This window comes from Hyaena hyaena, unplaced genomic scaffold, assembly GCF_003009895.1.
Source record: "Hyaena hyaena isolate Hyena2069 unplaced genomic scaffold, ASM300989v1 scaffold_0, whole genome shotgun sequence".
Classification (NCBI taxonomy): Eukaryota; Metazoa; Chordata; class Mammalia; order Carnivora; family Hyaenidae; genus Hyaena; species Hyaena hyaena.
Genome location: NW_024080632.1, coordinates 9202295 through 9224892, shown reverse-complemented (window position 1 = coordinate 9224892; position 22598 = coordinate 9202295). Strand labels below are relative to the sequence as shown.

Below are 22598 nucleotides of genomic sequence, written 5' to 3'. Positions count from 1 at the left end.
TCTTAACAATAAAGAAAGATCCTTAGCTATGTTAGTGTCCATTGATCCTTTATTATTCTTAGCAATAATATATGATTGCCTTCGCAGTATTTAACTAGAAAATTTACATGGCTTTCCATTACCTCCCTCATTGCTCTACTCCACTCCTCACATACTTTGTTACTATCATTTAAAGTAACCAAAAAAAAAAGGATAAAAGCGGGTTTTTTTAATACTTAGAAAAAACCAAAAGAATCCAACCATGAGGGGCGCCTGAGTGGCTTAGTCGGTTGAGCGTCCGACTTTCGCTTAGGTCGTGATCTCGCAGTTCGTGGGTTCGAGCCCCGTGTCGGGCTCTGTGCTGACTGCCAGCTCAGAGCCTGGAGCCTGTTTCAGTCTGTGACTCCNTGTCGGGCTCTGTGCTGACTGCCAGCTCAGAGCCTGGAGCCTGTTTCAGTCTGTGACTCCCTCTCTCTCTGACCCTCCCCTGCTCACGCTGTCTCTCTCTCTCTCTCTCTCTCTCTCTCTCTCTCTCTCTCTCTCTCCTAGAAATGAATAAAACATTTAAAAAAAAAATTTAAAAAAAAAAAAAAAAGAATCCAACCATGAGCAGTGGAACCACTTGGTGGTTATGAGTTACCTAATATAAATGTCGCTGTAATCTGTATTCTCTGCCAGGCACATTCCATTAAATTTTCAAAGGGCTGTCCAGAGACTGTGAGTAGATAATCTGGCCTAGGTTAGTAACCTCAAGAGAGATTTTAATAAGATGACTTTCTTAAGCCTTCCCAAATTTTGTGTATGTCGGCTTCTGATTTTTAAGCTCAGATCACTGACTAGAGCAGCTCGTATGTCTATTTTGGCATCATGAAAATTATCTTACGTAGTTCGTATCACCTGGATGGGAAACCTCCCGCTTCCCAGTCTTTGGATCAGGGATGCACAGGGAATCTTAGCCTCTGCACTGTCACTTGCTTCTGGCAGTGAGGCACCCAGGGAGAAACACTGGGTCCTTTAGGCCACCAGGGCACTGTTTTGCATTAATGTAAGATGTACTGCTGGGTTGTTAACACTGCAGTGCCAGGAATGGCAGCCTTGTGACCAGCACGAATTACTGCACCAGTGCCGAACGTACTGCCAGTGAACAACTGAGCTTTGAGGGTAGAAAGGAGAAGTCATAGGGTTTGCTAATTTAATTTCGTGTGTGTGCGTGCATGCACGCAAATTGGTAAATAAACTCATAGGTATATGTTTTTATGTATGTATAAAGGAAAGTTGTTCACTGAGCAGTTTTGTATTGTAATAATTTACTTGGTAACTCTTCTTTTTAGAAGGGTGATTTCATAAAATTGTAATGGTAATTGGACAGTTATAATACAAGTGTGTCTCTCATTTAAAAACAAATTATATGCCATTAACTTTCCTGGACACTTTCATTGCCTTTGTATCAGATTTAACTTATAATTTAAAGGGAAGATATATGAAATAGTGAAAGCATCTCAGAGTATTATGAAATAATTTAATTGTCTTGTTATTTGAATGTTATAATGCCACCCTCTTTTAAAAAGGAAGAAAGTTAAGGCTTGTCCAATAAGAGAAAGGTCAGTATGCTAGTGAGCAGGGATCTCAACACGGTCTTTGTGGAGGCTGCCAAAGTAAACAGTATATTTTTAAGGAAAGGAAATGATAAGGTAGCATTAGCAAAATATTCCCAAATGAGGATCTATAGAGTGAGGCAAATTATTTCTGGCAAGAGATTTGGTTAATGACAGCTTGGAAAATTTTAAGATAAGTTCATAACACAGAAAGCATTTAGATAGAATTATCTAAATGCGTTCTGCATTGTGAATCTGTTATCAAAACACTTTTACACCATGAAAAGAACAGTTTATTAATATTCATAGTGCATTTTGAAAGCACATGTAATACTTGCATTCTGAAAACTCCATGTAAGAAGTAAAAAAAAAATCTTTTGTTTTTTTAAGATTTAGAATATTGTAAGAGAATAAAATGATCTGGAATATTAAGTCCTTCTTCTTTTGCATTTATGCAGGTCCTTTCCCAGCTACAGAGTTGCAGCCCCCACCAAGCCCTTGTGTTTCCCAAGTGAACACTTTTAAAAGTTGCCTCTTTGGGGGTACCTGGGTGGCTCCATTCCAGATCAGGTCATGATCTCCCAGCTTGTGTGTTCAAGCCCCGCTTCAGGATCCTTGCTGACATTGTACAGCCTGCTTGGGGTCCTCTCTTTCTCTCTTTCTCATAAATAAACTTTTTAAAAAGTTACTTTTTCCCCTATCACTGGAAATTATATACTGCCTCCTTCTATTAATAATTAAATTTCCCCCCCACTTTAAAAATATTCTCTGTGTGCATCAGCTTGTTCTTCTCAATATGGAACTTTCTGAAGAAAAGTAACTTAATTGTTATGACTAAAACTGCATTCATTCATTCAGTGACTATTAAGTGTTGTGTGTCATGAGCTGCGCTAGGTTCCTGGAATACAGAGGCCTTAGGGAGCTTTCATTATGGTGGGAGGGGACCATCAAAATAGGTAACTGCAGATTATGACAGGTCCCAGGAAGGAAACGAATGGGACACTGGGAGCCTTGCACATACAAATTAATGTAGTGAAAGATGATGTTGGAAAGATAGAGTGCAACCACATTTCTTTTCTTATTGGAATGTAGTTTTAGTTTTACTTTTTGGACCTCTGAGAATAGAGAATTTAACCCAATTGTAACAGTACGATAGAATACATGATGTTTTATAAATAGTAGGAAAACTTTTTTTTTCTAGACCTCCCCTCATTCCCACGGGCTCATGTCATTCTTTTATAAACCGATAATTCTTTAAGATTGCATAGGATACAAACCCATGTAAGATGTTATAATTATATGATGAAAGATTTTTTAAATTTAATATTAAAGTATAAAAATTTGACTGAGATATCCTGCCAGAATTTCTCCATCTTCATATTGCTACACCTTTTGACATCTTTGGGCTCTTGCTATGTACGCAGGCCAGTATAATAATTTTATGTTAACATTTTTGCTGCTTCTAATGTTTTTAAGTACTTTGCTTAGGAAACTGTAATATACCCAAGGCCTGATTCTGGCCTTGCTTATTTCCATATTCCTAAATCTAGCAAAGTGTCTTGCACAAGACAGACAGATGTGCTTAGTAAATGTTTGTTGATTAGATAAGTTCCTCTGTTAGCATGGGTGCCAAATGAGGTGAGTACTCTTGGTAGCAGGAAGAGGTCTCTATGGAAAGAGCTCACATGAGAAGGCTCTGTAGAGGAAGTAGAAGTGATGTTGGACTTTGAGAAATGAGATTTAAGGAGAATGGAGGAGTGGGAAACTATGTGGAGGTGTAGGAATGCATGTGAGAGACGCACAGAGCATTAACCGTGCCAGATGGGCTGTCACTGAGAGTTTGTTCGTGGAAATAGGGTTTTTTAAATTGTACTTAAAAAGTGGGTCGCTCTAGAATAAGGAAAGCCTGGACAGAGGGCCGAGGGGTGTAGATTTTTCCTCTGGGCAGTGGAGGACTATAACGTGGGATTAAGTAGTATCGATTTTTATTACAAATGTGTTTTAGAAGGATTGATTTGGCCATAGTACTTAGGATGGATAATGGAGTAAAGGAACAGAATTCTTCAGTGGCATTTACAGAATTGACCTGTATGTCTAGTCCTTATTTATTTTGTGCTAGTCTCTTTTCTAGTCCGGAGAGTATAAACTACCTTGGGTCCCAAAGAGACTCACTATATTATACTCCACAGCCATTAGTGATATGCCCTGAGCAGGCTTCCTGCAGAAGAAGAATGGTTAGAAAGCTCATCAGAAATTCTCAAGGCCATGGGAGGGTGTCACCTAATGTATTCCTGGCTGGAGTGTCATAGCCATCACTCCTGTCTTCCCTGTCTTTCGACTCACGAGTCCAGGCTTATTTCTGAGTCACCTGGTAAAAATGCCAAAATATTTTGGAGGAAAGATATGAAATATCACAAACTCCACTAATCATTAATGCAGCATGTGCCCATGCCAAATACCATGTGAAGGGTCCAAAATGATAGCTAAAATGTAACTTCTGCCCGCACAAAATTTAGTCAGATGGACTAGATGTAAAACTTAACCAAGCGAAAATGTTTTGACTGAGATACACACAGAGGCATGTGGGGCATTTGGCCTGCTCTGGCACTTTAAAGAAGACTTCTGGGAGAAGGTAAGTAGGAGTTACATGAAGGATAAGGAAGGTTTATTCTAGACAAAAGAAGAGCACAGACACCAACATAGGAAGCAGCACGGCGTGCGCGGTCAGAAGTGCCCAGCCCTGAAGCAGACTGGTTGGCGGAGGCTAGAGGGGGTGGCTCATGGGGTGTGTGTACACCAGTGCTGACACGGAACATTCTTGTTAATGCTCTCCTTGCACTGACTGCCAGGAGGAAATCTGTTCATGCTACGTTTAGCTATTTAACATTTAAACAGTAGAAGAGATTTCTCCAGAAATGTGTATGTGTGTGTGTGTGTATACACACACACACACACACACACACACACAGATGGATAGGTGGCTGGGGGGATGAGTGGATGAATGGATGGATAGGCCGGTGGGTGGGTGGGAGGATGATTCCTAGTCTAGAGAAATGTAAATATGTTTTCTAAAACTCTGAGGTCTAGAGAAGATCCAGGGTGAGGTGAGAGTTAGTTGCTTTGAATGGTTACAGATATTGCCCTTGTTACTTTGAAACAAGACTTTTTTGGTGGTTTCTTCCTTAGTTTTATCTGAAAGAAATAGGTCTTTGGAATTTAGAATAAGGAGTTACAGATACCTGGTGAAATATTTGGAGATATACTTGCAGCATAGGTGAAATACAATAAAGCACTTGGTGGGGAGGAGGGGAGAAAAAGGGGAGAGAAAGAAAGAATAAAATTAGAATCATGAGGAGAGATGGAGGAAGGAGAGGAAAGGAGGAAGGGATAAAGAAGAGGAACAAAGAGGGAAGAGGAGAGAAAAAAGGAGATGGGGGAGAGGAAGTTTAAAAGGCCTTTAAGCTTTAATTAGCCTCCCTAAATCATGTTACATATTTAAAGTAGGAATTAATTTTACATCTTGAAAATAGTTTAATAAATTGCAATAGTATTCTTTATCTCATCAGAAGTGTTTCTATCGGACACTTACAATGACATTCTTGTGAATCACTTACACAGGTATAATACAAGCCTAGTTGTTTATTAGTCATAAAACAATTAGTCTAGCATTTATTATGCTCTTACTCAAAATTCTCACCTGTTGATTTTTTTAAAATAAGACAAGTGGCAAATGCTAAAGCTATAGAACAGACCCCCTATGAAGTCCATAATATGAACGTTTTCCAAAAGTGTAATTATAATCTTGAATGTGATATTTTTTTTTAAGTTTATTTATTTATTTAGAGAGACAGTGAGCAGAGGTGGGGCAGAGAGAAGGGGGCAGAGGATCTGAAGCAGGCCCTACTCGGTTAGCAGAGAGCCTCAGACCCATGGACAGTGAGATCATGACCTGAGCCAGTTGGGCACCTAACTGACTGAGCCACCCAGGTGCCCTTCAATGTGATTTTTAAAAAGAAAACTGATTCAAACCTCTGAGGCAAAATTTCATAATAAAAGTACATATTACCATCATAGACTCCAGAAAGCCCTCTTCCTACCCACGACCTTCTCCTCCTCTTCTTCCCCTCCTTCCTCCTCCTCCTCTCCCTTTTTTTATCCTTTCTTTCTTCTTCCCATTTCTTCCCACTCCTTTTCTTTTATTTTTTTTCTCTCTTCCTCGTTCCCTCCTGTCTACTGCCATATGTCATTTCCTTCCCGATATCTGTAGTAAGAATGTAACAGAGGGAGCATTACAGTTGACAAGGCTGTTTTTAGATCACAGTGCTTCTCAGCCTTGTATCAGAGGTAATGTGGGAAAGTGCTGAGTGCTCTAGGGGGCAGGGGGCAGGAGAGCTATGGGCAGTTGTACCTTTAAATTATATGGTGAGGATAAGCCTTGCTGGGGAGATGGGATTAAGCAAAACTTGTAGGAAGTGAGGGAGAGAGCCTGTTGATAGCTGGGAACAAGAGAGTTCCAGATAGAAGAAACAGTAATGTTCAATGGTCGAGAGGAGGAAATGTGATGAGCTTGTTTGAGGAACAGCAAGAGGTTTTATTGGGCTGGAATGGGGAGAGAGAATGGAAGGGAGCAGTAGACTGTTTGCTCAGAAAGGTAACTGGGGCCGTGTTCCTGGCTTTTACACTTTGTGAGATGAGGAGCCCTTGGAGGATGGGCTTCTGAGTTCCCTGTTCCATTTAATTGATCCTTCTTCTTGAGTCATTACTACCCTGTTATTACTGTGGTTTAGTAGTAAATCTTGATACTGCTAAGTTAAGTCTGTTGCTTTGTTTGTTTTCAGAATTGCATTGGCTATTCTTGACCCTTTGTTCTTCTGTATACATTTGAGAATCAGATTGGTTGGAATTGCATTGAATTATTGATCAATTTGGGGGGAATTGTAATCTTTATGATACTGGTATCATATCTAGGTATATGATTTGTCTTTTAAAAGAGTTTCTATCTTTTAAAAAAAAATTTAACATTTATTTTTGAGGGAGAGAGAGGGAGACACAGAATATGAAGCAGGCTCCAGGGTCTGAGCTGTCAGTACAGAGCCCGACATCGCTTCTTGGCCTTTTGGCTAAGATCAAATGTAGCACAGAGCCTGACGTGGGGCTCAAACCCACGAACCATGAGATCATGACCTGAGCTAAAGTTGGACACTTAACCGACTGAGTCATTCAGGCGCCCCAAGAGTTTATATCTATTATAATCTTCAAACTGAATGTTCTGTAAATTTTTCCATAGAAGCCTAACATTTCTTTTATTAATATATTTTCTTAGTACCTTCTGGGTTTCATTGTTATTTAGTAATTTTTTTCTTTTTTTTTTTTAAATGTTTTAAAACATTTTTTAAAACATTTAAAAAGATTTTTAATGCTTTATTTATTTCTAGGAGAGAGAGAGAGACAGCGTGAGCAGGGGAGGGTCAGAGAGAGAGGGAGTCACAGAATCTGAAACAGGCTCCAGGCTCTGCACAGAGCCCGACGCGGGGCCCGAACCCACGAACCACGAGATCATGACCTAAGCGAAAGTCGGACGCTTAACCGACTAAGCCACCCAGGCGCCCCAGCAGTATTTTTTTTTTTCAATTATATTTTGTAAATGGCATATAAGAACACAGCTATTGTTGATCTTAGGTCTACCAACCTTAAGAACTGTGTTGTTGACTTCTGTTTATCTATCTGTAGTCTACATTGAAAAAACTCTGACAGTTACATTATCTGCAAAGGTATTGTTACCTCTTCCTTTCTGATCTTTATACTTCTTTCTCTTATTGCATTGACTTGGACATCCAGTGCAGTGTTGCATGTAAGGGGAGATACCCTTGTCTTGCTCTTTTTAAATTTTTATTTTATTGAGTATTTTTCTAAAGTTTTAGCATTAAGCAACATGATTGCTTTGTCTATTTAAGTTAGATAGTACCTTTCAACTCCCAGTTTGCTAAGAGTTTATTTTATAAATATTATTATTAGATTTTTAAAATTTTAATGTATGCTTTTTTCTCTGTGTTGAGATGGATTCTTTGATTTTTTCCCCTTCATCTGTTAATGTACTGTATTACGCTTACAGATTGCTGATGTTAATCCATCCCTTTATCCCAACATAAACCCCACTTGGCGATATTGTAGATATCTGGATCACTTCTCAATTCAATTTATTATTATTTAATTTAGTAGTTTTGTGTCTCTTCTTGAGTGAAATTGTTACATGTGACTTTCTCATTTTGTAACTAATTTTATCTGGTTTTACTGTCAAAGCTTTATAGGCCTAAAGGAAAGATTTGGGAGGCTTTATTTTAATTATCATTTGTTGAAACACTCTGAATAGAAAGACTGATTGTTCCTTCAAAGTTTTATAAAACCTTCTAAGCCGGTGTTGAATTGGGTGGGTGAATTTCTTATTCTCAAAAAAATGTTTACAGCTTCTGTTTTTATAGAAAATTATCCATTTCATGTGTTTCAGATTTATTGACATAAAGTTAGGTATATTATCTTTATCATTGAAACATCCTTCCTCTCTCTGTGGTCACTTCCTCCTCCGGCCCCTCCCCTGCACAGGCATCCTCCCCACTCGCTTCCCCCGGGGTAGCCGGCCTAGTAGTTTGTTTCCCAGCCCTTTGTGCAAAGAAAGAACAAGTTTCTTGTTAATACTTTCTATTGATCACCTTTCCCCCCTATTTTATTCATAAATGTTTCTGTCATTATTTTCATCTGTTTTCACTGAGCGTTTTGGCCCTTCCCTCAGCTCCTTGATTTGAATTTTAAGATTTTCTTACAGGCATATAAGGATATAAATTACTCTCTATGCGCTTTGTCTCGTGGATGTTGACATGTATTATTTTCATTGTCATTCGGTTTTAAATATTTTGTGATTTCCATTGTGATTTCCTTTGTAACCCATGATTTATTTAGGGAACACATGCTTGAGTTTCTAAACTGATTTCTAACTAAATTGCACTACGATTAAAGATGGTATAGTTGGTATGATAGCTGATCCTTGAAATTTAGGATTTGTCTTATGTCCATTTAGTCCATTTTTTTATATCTTACATGTGTTCTTGGAAAAGGAATAGATTATTTTTGGAAAGTCAACATATATATTCAAGTTTATATGTTTTTAGTGGGGTTTGGGTTTTTCGGTTTTCTTAATAAGATCATGACCTCAGCCGAAACCCAAGAGTCGGATGCTCAACTAAATGAGCCACCTGGCACTCAAAAATCAAGCCTGTTTAAATGCTCTCCTTTTTTTCAGAGAAGCTCCTCCCTGACCCATCTCTTTCTAAAATAGCACCCCTCCATTATTTTCTTAGTACTTTATTTCTTGTATAGCACAAAATCTATTTATTTATAGATAATTTAGTGGTATTACTGCTCATACTACTATTATTCTGACCATTTTACCTGTTGATTATTTGATATTAGTGAACAGGGAGAGTAAATAGGACAGTACCCCTAAAAGAGTAACTTGGATCCAGAGAAGGTGTCTAATGGCTTAGGAACCTGGAGCAAGTGAGGAATAAATATAGACTGTTCAAGAATGGGAAAGAGGATGAGTACGGGAGTACGTTTACCAATAAAAGGAAATATGTAGTCCTCTGGGACTCTGGGCAAGAGTGAGATAAGTGTAACTACAGGCATGTTTAAGGCATAATAGAGATTAAATAAAGAATTGATTGAATCAGACCTGATTTACTGAATAAAGAATGGAAAATAAATGGGAGTTGAGAAGGCTTAGATTTCGTGTTCAGTGGTGTGCCCTAAGAGAACAGGGTGAGACTCCAATTTCAGTGTGACTGAGGCAAGTTACAGTGTTTCTGGTACTCTGTGTTCATGTAATAGTACCTTGTAGTCTGCAGCATTGGGGGTTAGTAGAAATGATACGGGGGTGAGTGTAAGTTACACCTTGTGTGATCACACTGACGAGTAATTACATTCTCTGCCGGTGAATGTAGCATTGATTGGAAGTTGAATGTCATGAATGTACTATGAACACTATGTTAAGAAAGGGGGAATGAACTCTTAACCAGCTGTGCTCTAATCCAGTCTGACTTTGGGCCATAGTCTTCTCCCTGAATTAGAAAGGCATTGAGTTGATCACCTCTAAAACACTTTTCAATTTACACATGATGAGAGTATATGAAATAGATGAAATTGAGTGAGTAATGGTTTAGGTTAAAAGTAGGTGATGGGTGAGAAGAAGCAGAAACAGGTTATGGTGCTTTTAATGAGTTTTACCTCCTAACTCTAAAATAACACTATCTAACACAATATATCTATAATTGTTTTTGTAGAGTTCTTTGTTTGCAGTGTTTATTCACATATCTGATCTCCTTCTGGTTAAGTAAAAGTAAAAGTTGATGGGGGTATACCCTTTACATTTACAGACAAGCTGGCTCCAGGAAAGAACATTAAATTTCAAGTCAAATTCCAGTGGTGCCTCTAAGAATGGCACTAGCAAGCCAGACTTCTAAGCCCTATTTTCTCATCTGTAAAATGAGGAGGGTTGGCTTTTGTATCAGACTACCTGAATTTTCCTTTTAGACAAATGTCTAGATCAGAGAAATAGGACAGTCGTTATGTATCTGTATTTTATCCAGAGATTTGACATAATCTTTCAGAGTATCCTTTGTAGAGAAGAAATAGTGAATGGGTGGCAGCACTCCAGTGCATCTGTAATTTGGGAGTTATCTGATAAAATGACACAGGATTCTATTCTCATTGCAGTCTTTTTCACCATTTTTAGCGATGACATGGATAAAGATATTGATGGCTTGCTGATCAAATAGCCAGTACGTCAGATAACAGAATCAGAATCAAAGATGATCTCAGCAGGCTTCAACTAAGAGCCAAATATGACAAGATGAAACACCATGGATTCCTCTAGTGCATCCCTCTAGTTGGGCCAGCACGCACACTGCACAAGGACAGGAGGCAGGGGCCTCCTTCAGATCTTACCTCCATTACTCTCTGTGTGACATATGGCCCCACATTCAAAAGCATAGAAGAATAAGAATTGTGAATTCTTTTTCTCCCTCAGTCATGCCGTGTCATTCCCCAAAGGCATCCGGGATTATTAGGGTTTTAAAGTGTATCCTTACAGAGAAATTTTATGCCAGTGTAAGCAAATTGTGTGTGCATATATTCCCCTGACCTGTGCCCATTTTTATACAGATGGGACTATATTAGTCACAGTGTTTTTGTACCTTGGTTTTCCCCCTCATATTTATGACTTTAGGTTGGAGGTTTCCACATATCAGTATGATCATTTTCTTTTAAGTGGTTGCACGGTATTACTTTGTAGGGCTGAATCGTAGATCAGTTTAGCTAACCATTTCTTTACCGATGGGCATCTCTGCTGTTTTCAGTATTTATCACAAGCAATGCTTTGTAGTCATTAGTTGTACAATAGTTTTATCTATGGAATAAAGTCTTAGAAGTGGTATTGCTAGGTCAAAGGGGGATTCTACTTTCTAATGTCACTGTTGTCATTCCTACCCTTCTGTGTCATGTATTCTTAGAAAAACCAGAACTGTATAGCTGGAGAGAGATGTAGGTATCATCAAGTTCGCTGGTTTTCAAAGTCTGGTCCTTGGGCTGGGAGTGGCAGCAGCATCACTCGGGAATGCTGATTCTTGGGGCCTACCCTGGACCTCCTGAATCGGAACCCATGAGGGGTCAGCAATTTGCTCTCACAGCTGATTTTAAGTATGAGGAAACTGATCAGAAAGGTGAAGTTAACTTAGTGGTTGTCTCAAGGTGTGACCTCTGACTTCTTTTTGAAACTCCTTCCCATCATGTCTCATCTTTCCCCCTTTTGGAATTTCCAAACCACATGCTGTTCTTGACAATATCTACTCCTTGCCTTATGCCCTCTCTCATTTTCTTTTCACTCTACTACTGAAATCCTGTTTTCACTTGTTCTTGTTTTCTTGAAGCACTCAGATCTTCCCTATTGGAAAAATCAGTACATCTTAGCCTTCCTGTGGTATATTGTTTTGTTTTTATTTGTTTCTGTATTAGTGTCTGGCTTTATTTTATGAATGTTGGTTGCATTTCTTCTCGTGCACAGTTGGGAATCAGTAGAACAAAGCACATAGTATCTGTGCTGCACCCAGTATCTGCAACTCTAAACGGCGGTCTTATAAATACACTACTGAACTACACAGGACAGTAGGCATGATGGACCCCTCACTGAAGTTTATAGATGGAATACCAACCAGTCTAGAAGCAGTAAGCCTGTATTTTGGTTCTGATGTGCCAGGCATAATGTTGTGTGTTGAGGAGGATCTGTTTCTAAGGTCATTTCCATAAATAAAGGACCTTACATTTTTATAGTTGATACTGTCTTCTGCCTGTGAACGTTTAAATTGTGTGTATCATTTCCTCCTTGTGAACTTGAAACCTAAAAGTGTGTGTCAAGAGGATGTTTAAAGTTTTCAAAATTCTTACAAAATTTTAGTTACTCTCAAGATTAGATGTTTCCTACTGACGAAAACTTTGCGTTCTAGTAAAACACAAAATTTTTTCAGGTTATCTCAACGCACTTGTCAAGGAAGAATATATATACTTCACTGTGTGATGGAATGAAACTGTTACCGTTTTTATTTCAGTTTTTCCTTAAAGCATTATAATTTTATACCCAAGCAAAATGTGTAATGTTTTGAATGGTACTCAAAATACAGTTTATAGTATTTTAGAGAGATTTTGAGAAGAAGGACATCTTGGAGGTGATTATTTAAACGATGGCTGCCTGGCCTACAGTGACTTTGGTTCATCAGGCAAGTGTTCTTATGAGCTGTCTTGAGAAATGGAGATATTATCACTGGCTTAGGGCCAGAGTTAACAACTTTGAAAGAATGTGCTACTGTAGTCATTTTGAAATTATTTTTCTCAAGACAGATCATTTTTATCAAATTTTAGCTAATTGTGTGGAAAATGGAGAAGCGGAATGCTTTAATAAAATTTTGTGATGAGAAGTAAATTGTAAAAATTAAGTATAATATTACCAGCCCTTTTAGAGACTTGACATACCTTGGCAATTGTGTACTGGGGATTTATATACAACTGTGTCCTTAATTGCTATTTTTAGATGAGCAGTTTTAAACATGTTCAATGTTTGTAAGCTTATAAAATTTGATGTTATGTCATACCAAACATAAATAAAACTATTTTATCATTGTCCCTAGAATCTGTTAAAAGTCAGTTCAAAAGATAGAAAATGTTAAGGAAGAAAAATGTTAGGATTCTTTTTCTGTCCTTCGGAGTTTATAGTCAGCATAGGACATTTTATGCAAATGAAACAGGGGGCAATCTGCACAATAGTTTTCCAAATTTCATATTGGAGTGTAACTGTATAGTATCTTTAGTTCATCAACAAGTCATTGTTACATTATTTGTTCAAATCAACTAGAAGTATATGCTATTAATATCCACAGAGGCAAGCTTTGCTGGGAGATTGATAAAAGCAAAGCTGTATCCCATTCTGTGTCTAGCGCTCATTTCCTACCAAAATGTAGAATTAAATTTCTCATTGTTTCTTTTTTAGTGAGCATTTGTCCTGCGCATTCACATTCTTTCTTCATGGAGAAAGTAATGTGTGCACAAGTGTGGAGATTGCCCAACACCAGCCAATTTATTTGATCAACGAGGAACACATACACATGGCTCAGTCTTCACCTGCTCCATTTCAGGGTAAGTGGTGATGCCCTTGTTGTCTACCTCTGCCCCACCAAGTGGATAGTCACCTTGCCCAGTAAGATTTGCAGAATGAGATATTATCTTAAATGGACCTTATCACATATACACATGATCGTAGGTGAGGTTGCAGTAAGGAATAAAATGTAGAGCATTTCCTTCAGAACAAAAGAAGGTCAATAAGTATTTGAAAAATAGAATCCAATGAGTAATTGACAAACTGTATTAAGCAGAGGTTTTCATTGTTTTGTTTGTTCTATGGTTTCAGGCATGCAGTGACTTACAGAAAAGTGGTGTTAAATTACTGGTTTTGAAATTTAATCCAAATTCAAATTTTTTCTTCAATGATGTTAATATCTTTATTATTTTCTTTTAATTAAAGACTTCATTGATTGTAGTTTTTTGGTTGTAACACAATTTAACGTTTATATTTTCATTAATTCTCAGCTAGTCACCTCAGTATCACCAAAATAACTCCATGTTTGTTTTTTCTAACCATGAATTCCAAATCTTTAATTTAGTTTTTGGAATTCAGAATTTTCTGTGAATAGCTTTATAAATGTTACAGTATTTAAATGTAATAACATTAGATTGAACCATCTGAAAATTTTTTTTTGGTTCAGTCTAATTTACTAGAGATGTCTGCTATGGTCTCAGTATATCACACAAGGTAATTATTAAAAACACTGACATTTTAAGGGATTTAACTAAAATAATTTTATGGACTTAACAGCCTATCATGAGTGTTTAGCCTCCATATTATTTATGATTGCCTTTTAGTTTCCTACGAATGATTCTAATTTAATTTGATAAAAACATCTGTTCTTGCCCTAAAGATAACTGAGCCTTTTTTTTTTTTTTTAAGGTAAAAAAGAACATTGAATCTTCATTTGGCTGTGTCCTAATTATTACCTTCCCCCCCGCCCCCATTACTGTGTAACACATTTTAAACTGTATGCTTTATCATTATTTAATTTGGGATCTTTGCTATGTGAACTGCTCAACAGCTCAAAGCCCAGTCCCTGAACTGTACATGTAAGAGTTGTACAGTATGTGCATATTGTGGAGTACAGAATTAGTTAAATATTGTGTTTTCTTGACTGTGAAGGTGTTGACGACCATCTAACTTCATTCTAGACTTTATCACTGAAAATAGAAGCATTTATTTATGATAATAACAGAGGGAATTCTTGTCATGAGGGAAGGTAACTAATCTTCTAAGTTGGGAAAGGTAATATTAGTATAATCAGGTCTCCATAGGCCACTTATTTTAAGTCTTCCTAGTGTGTTACTAATGTCTTGAGTCATAGAAGACTCTCATGGGATGTTATCCTGCTTATTTCCCATGATTGGTAGGGAGAAGATACATTCTTAGGGCAGATATTGGCATTTAGATAATTATCGTGAACATAATTAACCACACTGGTGTGGAATTTCCTTGAAGTATTAATATGGAAACATTGCCCCTGTTTAACTGTGTTGGTTGGAATATTTTTCTCCCTTTTGGATCAGTGAGGAACAGCAGAAGCAGAAAGGAGTATGGGATGTCTACAGCTATCTCTGTCTTGAAGGATGTACTTTATCAACTAGCTGTTTAAAAAAAATAAAAGCCATCCACAGAAAGAACATGTCATTGTATGATAATGCTGAAATTTTTTTAGAAATTAGGATTAAGAATAAGTTTATCCCCAGAAAAGTGTTGTTTTGAAGCTTAGCCTCACCCCATGGCTACAACCTGGCTGGGTTATATACAGCATCGTGTTAACTACTTTTTTGTGTCTAGCTCAGTGAAAATAACATCAGGTCAAATACCGAAAGAGAAAGATAGAGGGACTTTGAGTCCTCTACTTATTGAGTATAATAAATTTTATTTGAAGTTGTTTCATCAACAGACCTTCAGAACAGTCGTAACTAAAATTATAACTAAGGATTATGTTTCAGACTTGATACATTAAGACTTTTTCACTATTACAAGTTTTCTTTATTTTTAAAATCCTCAGATATTTAGGAAGTCTCAGAACCCCTGGGAAGAGTGTTCAAGTTCTAGACAAGTTTTGGGGGTGTCTGTAGTAAATGGCTCTCTTTTGTTATGAAAGACTCGGTGTTCACATTGCATAGGCTATTATCAAACAGTTGTGTATATGCTTTAATATATAGATAGTTTATATATTATGTGTTGACACAGCTGTCTCATAATATTTTTACCTTCCCATTTGATTTCCTTAAAAAAATTGATGCGAGTTTAGAGGCATATAATAGGTGCTAAAATGTGCAACTTTAAAAAATCAGACTTTGAAAGGAGTCAGGAAATAAAAATGATATCCAGTCAACGATGTTATGCTTTAACCTAAATTAGCATATGCAGCATTACGGGTAAGTAGGAATTATTAAGTTGACTTGTAACATGTGTTTCTCCTCCCTGCCTTAGTATTGGTAAGTCCTTATGGCTTAAATGGCACGCTAACAGGCCAGGCCTACAAGATGTCAGATCCAGCCACCCGTAAGTTGATTGAGGAATGGCAGTATTTCTACCCAATGGTGCTGAAAAAGAAAGAAGAATTGAAAGAAGAGGAGGAGTTGGGCTATGATGATGATTTCCCTGTAGCAGTGGAAGTAATTGTTGGTAAGAGAAAATATTTTGCCTGAAGAACTTTACTCTGTCTTCTTCACCTTTCTTAATTTAAAAAGATAATCATTGAGATTCATCAAAAATACTCTCCATAATTTTCCCATCTTATTTTATTCTCTTGACACAGTGGTAAATGCTGAGTAGTTATCTTGCCCGAAGCACCAGTGGTCCCTGTATTCCAAATGCTATCTGCATAGTGTTGGAACTCATGTTTAAACAGCTCGTAGCTTAGGAAGGAGGGGAGCATGTCCCTCATGGTGTGCCTCATGAGCATCTCCTTTTCATCACTGAGCTTGACTCTGGCCACTAGAGCAGTAGAGCTGACAGCCTGGTGTGGACGCTTTCTCAGGCCCGGCTCTCTCCATGCTCTCTCTCTCACAGGTGGTGTGCGGATGGTTTACCCTTCAGCGTTTGTTTTAATCTCTCAGAACGACATCCCGGTTCCTCAGAGCGTTGCCGGTGCTGGAGGCCATGTTACCGTCGGGCAGCAGGGGCTGGGCAGCGTGAGGGACCCGAGTAACTGTGGGCTGCCTCTCACCCCCCCCACCTCTCCGGAACAGGCCGTGACAGGTGAGCGCAACCTGGGCAGGTCCTCGGTGGAGGCCAGCACAGAGGGTCACGTCGCTCCCTTGTCGTCGAACGAATGAGCAAACTCACGCTGGGAAATGCCTTGTGGAGTAGGTGGAAGTGACATGACATGGGACTTTTGCAAAATGGAGAAGAAAATTTTCAACAAACAGAATAATGGAGCTTCAAAGTTTTAATTGTGCCATGTTAGTCTCCATTCCAGTCGGACAGTGTAGTTTCTCCTAAGCTCGGGGCACACACTTATCCCTCTACACAGAATCAGGGCACAAGATGCAGGCTGCTCTTTTTTTTCCTTAAACGGTGGGAAACACTGAGAATGGCTGAAGCATGTGCCCAGCTCACCATTGCCCCAGCTGAGGGCAGGTGTAGGCTGGTTCTTTCCTTATTATATTCTAAAGTTAGACTGGCAGCAGAGAAGGACAGATACCATATGTTTTCACTTATAGGTGAATCAGGAGGAACTGAATGGAGGACCATGAGGGAGAAGGGGAAAAACAGTTGGAGAGAGGGAGGGAGGCAAACCATGAGAGACTCTTGAATGCTGAGAACAAACTGAGGGCTGATGGGGGTGGGGGGAAAGGGAAGGGGGGAGATGGGCATGGAGGAGGGCACTTGTGGGGATGAGCACTGGGTATTATATGGAAACCAACTTGACAATAAACTATGAAAGAAAAATAAATAGATAAATAAAATTAAAAAAAATAAAGTTAGACTGGCTTCAAGGAGCTCTGAATAAAATAATTTGTTCTGGCAGTAACCTGCCTACATTAATGATAAGTATTGATTACATGTGAAAATTTTAAGAATTTCCTTAATGGAAAAATTCAGAAATTGTTCAAATTAGGAGCATTTTGCCTTCTTTGTTGGGTGGCATATTTTCTGTATTAACTTTTTGGTTGTTGTAGTTGACTTCATTTTAATTGGAATCTAGTCAGTAAGAAAAGGGTACTCAGGAGACTTGAACTGAAGTGAGATCATTTATAGGCTTTTTAATGTGGGCCCCGTTAGCAAAAGCATCAGAGTTAATAAAGTCTTGGGTGGTGAACTGAAAACAGACTATCAAGCATGATACATACTTCCGTGGTTATTTTCATGAGATGAGATAAGACAGTATTTCAGAGTTTCTAGCATGCTGCTTGGTATGTGGATGGTATTCAGTAAACGTTCATGGCTAAGCAACATATTAGGGACACAGATAGACACTGTGATTGAATGCACCTAATTTAAAAACCTGCCTGTGTAGCTTTTACTAGATAAGTTGGCCTGACTCAGTTCTCATACTTGTCTTGGACCTCCATTTCCTTCCCTGTTAAATACCATGTACTTTATAGAGCTATTACACATACTAGCTGACATACTCACCAGTGCTCTGTAAGCAACAGAGCAGCATACATAGGTGGTGGCATAAGCGATCTGAAAGCAGTACTCAGAACTCCAGCTCCAGCACACATGATTGTGTTATGTAGAAGGAATTACTCAGAAACCATGTGGGAGACGTAGAAATGGGCGGCCTGTCTTTAGGAGCAATGCACTTGCTAACATGGTGAATAAAGGACGTCAGACTCTAACATGGTGCAGCAGGGAATTTAGATGACCCCTTGTGAAAGGATTTGCTCGGTGTTTATTCAAAAAGAAAAAAACAGAAAAATGAGAAAAACACTTTCACAATTTTTTTAATAACCATCATAGAGATGATCTATTAATATAAAGACGAGAATTAGCAATAATTTGAAAAGTTGATCACGTTTCATCTCAGGGCTTGGATTTTAAACACTTGCACTACATAAGTTGTTACCAGCTTTTGTTTGTTTTTTTGTTTTTTTTTTTAATGTTTTTATTTATTTCTAGGAGAGAGAGAGAGACAGCGTGAGCAGGGGAGGGTCAGAGAGAGAGGGAGTCACAGACTGAAACAGGCTCCAGGCTCTTAGCTGGCAGTCAGCACAGAGCCCTACGCGGGGCTCGAACCCACGAACCGCGAGATCATGACCCAAGCGAAAGTCGGACGCTTAACCGACTAAGCCACCCAGGCGCCCCAGCTTTTGTTTGTTTATCTGGTTGTTTTTCTTTTTCCTGGTACTTAGTGAAATCTATATTCAGTATAAAATTGAAAGCCTGCTGTGTGCATGGTGTCCTGGTGTCTTATCAGTTCAAAACTCCAAATTTCCCAATTCGGAGACACCAGGTTTTGTTTATGGTGGTTTTCAGTATAGACTTCCTCACTGTAGATCTCCAGATTCCCTCCCCTGGACTCTGTGTGCGTATCATTGTGTTAAGTCCTGGGTAAATAAATCCCCTAAGGCCTGCGCTCTCTCTAACAACTAACTAAAAGCAACTGGGTCTTTGTAAAATGAGTTTGTCTAAATTTTCATATTGTGATAATAATCATGATACGTTGAAGTGTAGCTTAGGACCCCTACTGCTCCACCAGGGTTCTGCTCAGCCTGGTCATGTCATGTCTGTAGTTACGAGCGTTGCACGTTGACAAGTTTTCCTGTGTATAGAACGAAATGGAGTCCCCTTCCCTCTAAAATGGCCATGAATCCCTTAGATTAGCAGGGGAAGGAGGGTCAGTTGGGTTTGGTGAGGTCATCCCTGCCACATGTGGATCGGTGCATCAGCTTGCACCTTCTGTTCATAGAGGTAATTCTGAGAAACAATATTCAATATGTATTGGACAGCATGGAATACAAGTCTCATTTAATTCCCTTTGAGGTATCATCCACTTTTAAGTTAAATCATTAAAAGCTACTGAAAAGCATGAACTCAGTTTTAGTTAGAAGACTGTGCCTTATTTTCCCCACCCCTCTCCTCTGTTCATGAATTACCCCCTTATGCTGCCCAGGACATACAGTCTCTTTAGCTGAGTGGTAAGGTGTTTGGGGGGCAAAGAGCTATGTGTTCTATTTCTGTTTGTTTCTCCACTTTTCCTAGTTTTATAATAAGCATTTGAAAATCTATTATAAAATTGAAATGAATTATTTTGTACCACAGACCAAGTCAGGAAACTTTTAAGATGAAAGACAGTAATGAAAGACCAAATTTCTTGTCCCCTTTAACTTACCTCCTTTGTAATATAATAATACTTTTATAGGGACAAAGCAGTCTTCAGTTCCTTAGAATTGTAAGCTTTTTGACACTGGTTTTTGTTTTTTGTTTTTTTAAGATAGAGCTAAGCCTAACAGTTCAACTTCTATAACAGTTGTGTTCCATTGATATCAGGACTGTTAATTTGTGGTATAAGGTTGTTTGTTTATCTTTCAGATAAGGATAGAGATTTCTAGAGTGCTTAAAACTGATTATTTCGGTCAAGATGTTTTGATCATAGTTCTATTGAGAATAAAACCCATGATATACTTACAAAGTCAGATAGATGAAAGTAATTGAATCAGAATCTAAATACTGAAAATCGACTTCAGTATTTGTCTTATATGAGATAGAAGTAGTAAAATACCCATAACCAACAACCAGTGTTATCAGCAATCATAGTGGACCTAATAGAAAGAAATGGATTACATACCAACTGTAGTTGGGAAAACTAAGTGGAATTATTATAAAAAAGCTACTTAACTGTCCTCTGATACAGAATGTCGAGACCACCTCTTTCAGTGCTTTAGCACTAAGCTTTCATAAATAGTGTCAGGCATAAGGACAAACAGTTCCACACACAGATTTGAAATTTGACCTTGTTAAAAGCTTTGTGCCATTAAGTTCTTTTCTCCTACCCAGGGTGCTGTGTGCAGTTGCACGGCCGTTAAGCTAAATGAGCATAAAGCTCCCTCTACTGTTTTGTTCTTCCTTCAAACTTATGTGTTACATTGGGGATTTAAAAATTTAAAACAATCTATCCATGTTTACATTTTTAATGTTACTGTCTGAACCCTTACACAAGTAAGCCGTCTCCAATATCTGTAGAGCAGGAATGCGTCTGTATGGGTGCGCCCTTGGGGTGCATGAGTGTTGATGTGGTGAACTGTTTTATGGAGAACACAACCGAACAAAGGGCCAGTGTACAATTATGCTAATAGTTACAGATAGTGTTATTGCCAGGGGGTAGGAAGAAAGCTACACAAATAATGCAAGTTTCAACAATCAGAGTATTTCTGTTAAATAAGCTTGTAGTCTAGGTACTAGGAGACCTTTTCAGATAATTTTCACATTCCAGATTGTCTTTCTTTTTCAGGGGAGAGTGGAGGTACGCAGAGTGCGGTCAGTCACCTAGGTTCCCAAGACGGCGGGATGATAACTATGCACAGTCCAAAGAGATCGGGGAAGATTCCTCCAAAACTCCACAATCATATGGTCCATCGAGTCTGGAAGGAATGCATCCTCAACAGAACCCAGTCCAAGTATGGCTTCTGCATTCTCTCTGGGTCGTGGTTCAGTAGCCATCTCGCTGATTACTGCATGAAGAGTGTCAATCGCATTGTGCCGCAGTGTGACCAAACCTGAGGGGTCATTGAATTGGTAGTTCATTTTTTTTAACTTAACAGCACAAAATTCAAAGCAAGGATGTTAAAGATGTTTACTTTACTGAATTTGATTATTTAGGAAACTTTGAAGTTCTGATTATCTCAAGATTGGCACAGTAGTCGTCTGGCATTTTTTTTTTCTTTTTTAAGCACAGATGGTTTTGGACAGTTGTCAGTGGGTTTGGTTTTCCTTCGGATACCAATTTCTGAATGTTTTCTGTTTACAAAGGGATATGACCTTTGTCACATCTTCTGTGAAATTGGCCTTCTGTTTTAAATGACAATACAGCTCTGAACTGAACTGATGGCAGAAGGGTGTTCACCAGCTGCTGTGCTTCTGCCGGTGGTTGTGGGGAAGCCATATTCTCTTCTTCCCCAGCGCTGTGCTGCCTTCGTTTCCCTGCCTGCCACCCATCCTCCTGTTCTCCCCCCTGCCTTCCTTGACTTATTTCTGGAAAAGAGGAAGAACTGATTCTCAGAAGAGACTGCTGGTGATTATTTTAACTGCATGAATGAGACAACAAACAGTGGTCGATAAATACTATTCTACTTACCCAGATTTACGTAAACATATTCAGCATATTTTCACATCTCTTTGGATATAACTGAGATGTCCCGTTTCTTGCCTGAGGAAAGTAAACAAATGAGTCTTCATTCTCTAGAACAGAATAAATATGAATACTCTTGCCAATAACTGCTGGGAACTCCACTCCTCTTAGAAATTAATTAAGTGTTTCTTCAGTGACTACTACTTAGAGTTCTGTATACAGATTTAAAACCTGTCACTTGGATGTAGCTTTTAGGAAATTCATACTATATATTCATTTCCCAGTGAATTGGTTCCAGAGTAGGCTACTGAAGAAGTTACAGTACATAAAATCTAAAATAATCGCAGTCGGAGATTATATATCATGCTCTAGAATCAAAAAGGTATCTTGAGTCCCTAAAAAATGATCCTTTAGAATAGTTGGTACAGGTGTTTTCACCTCTATCTACAATGCCTAGATGATTTCCAAGTTCACATTTTCTTTTTCTTTTCCTGTCATTTGCTGTCTTTGATTTTTATCACCACTAACCTATCACCTTCGCCAACTCTAAGAGCCCTTTGTGGCCGCAGCACAGAGCAGGGAAGTGACACCCGGAAAGGCAGGGGAGGGTAGAGAGGAGGGAGGTCCCTCCAGAGCCGTCACTGAAGCACTTTGCAGTATCTGCTGTAGCAGAATCAGCAATACAAAAATACTGCCCGGTGTTCTTCTTGTCACTGTAATAATAGACACTGCTTTTTGCCACCAATTACCAGTGACATGTAAGAGATAATTTTTTTTTCTTGTCTTTAATTCACATTATGAGTGTAGAGTACTGCCCTTAAATGCTAGTAAATATAGGAGTTTTAAGGATGATTTAAACAGTCTGTTCCAGGGCATATAATTCACAGATGCTGTGAAAAGATAATTTTTAAAATTGTGGTTATTTCTACAAAATTTAGGTGACTTTTTAAAGCACCAACCAATAGGGCCAGGTAGTGTTTTAATTGCTCTGCATGTCACCCATGTTCAAACGTACTTTAATCTTAAATAGAAGTATTTAAATCCTGCTTCTTGT

The 22598-nt window shown here is 38.5% G+C and overlaps 1 protein-coding gene across 2 annotated transcripts in view; it reads left to right on the top strand.

Moving 5' to 3' along the window:
* The window catches only part of MED13L (mediator complex subunit 13L), a 299169-nt gene that overhangs the window by 226314 nt on the left and 50257 nt on the right, over positions 1–22598 (top strand). For both annotated transcript variants that reach the window (XM_039228598.1, XM_039228507.1), the window contains exons 5-8: positions 13162–13307; positions 15739–15933; positions 16321–16509; positions 20708–20873. In XM_039228598.1, the coding sequence (XP_039084529.1) occupies positions 13162–13307; positions 15739–15933; positions 16321–16509; positions 20708–20873 (696 nt within the window). The remainder of the gene's footprint in view (positions 1–13161; positions 13308–15738; positions 15934–16320; positions 16510–20707; positions 20874–22598) is intronic.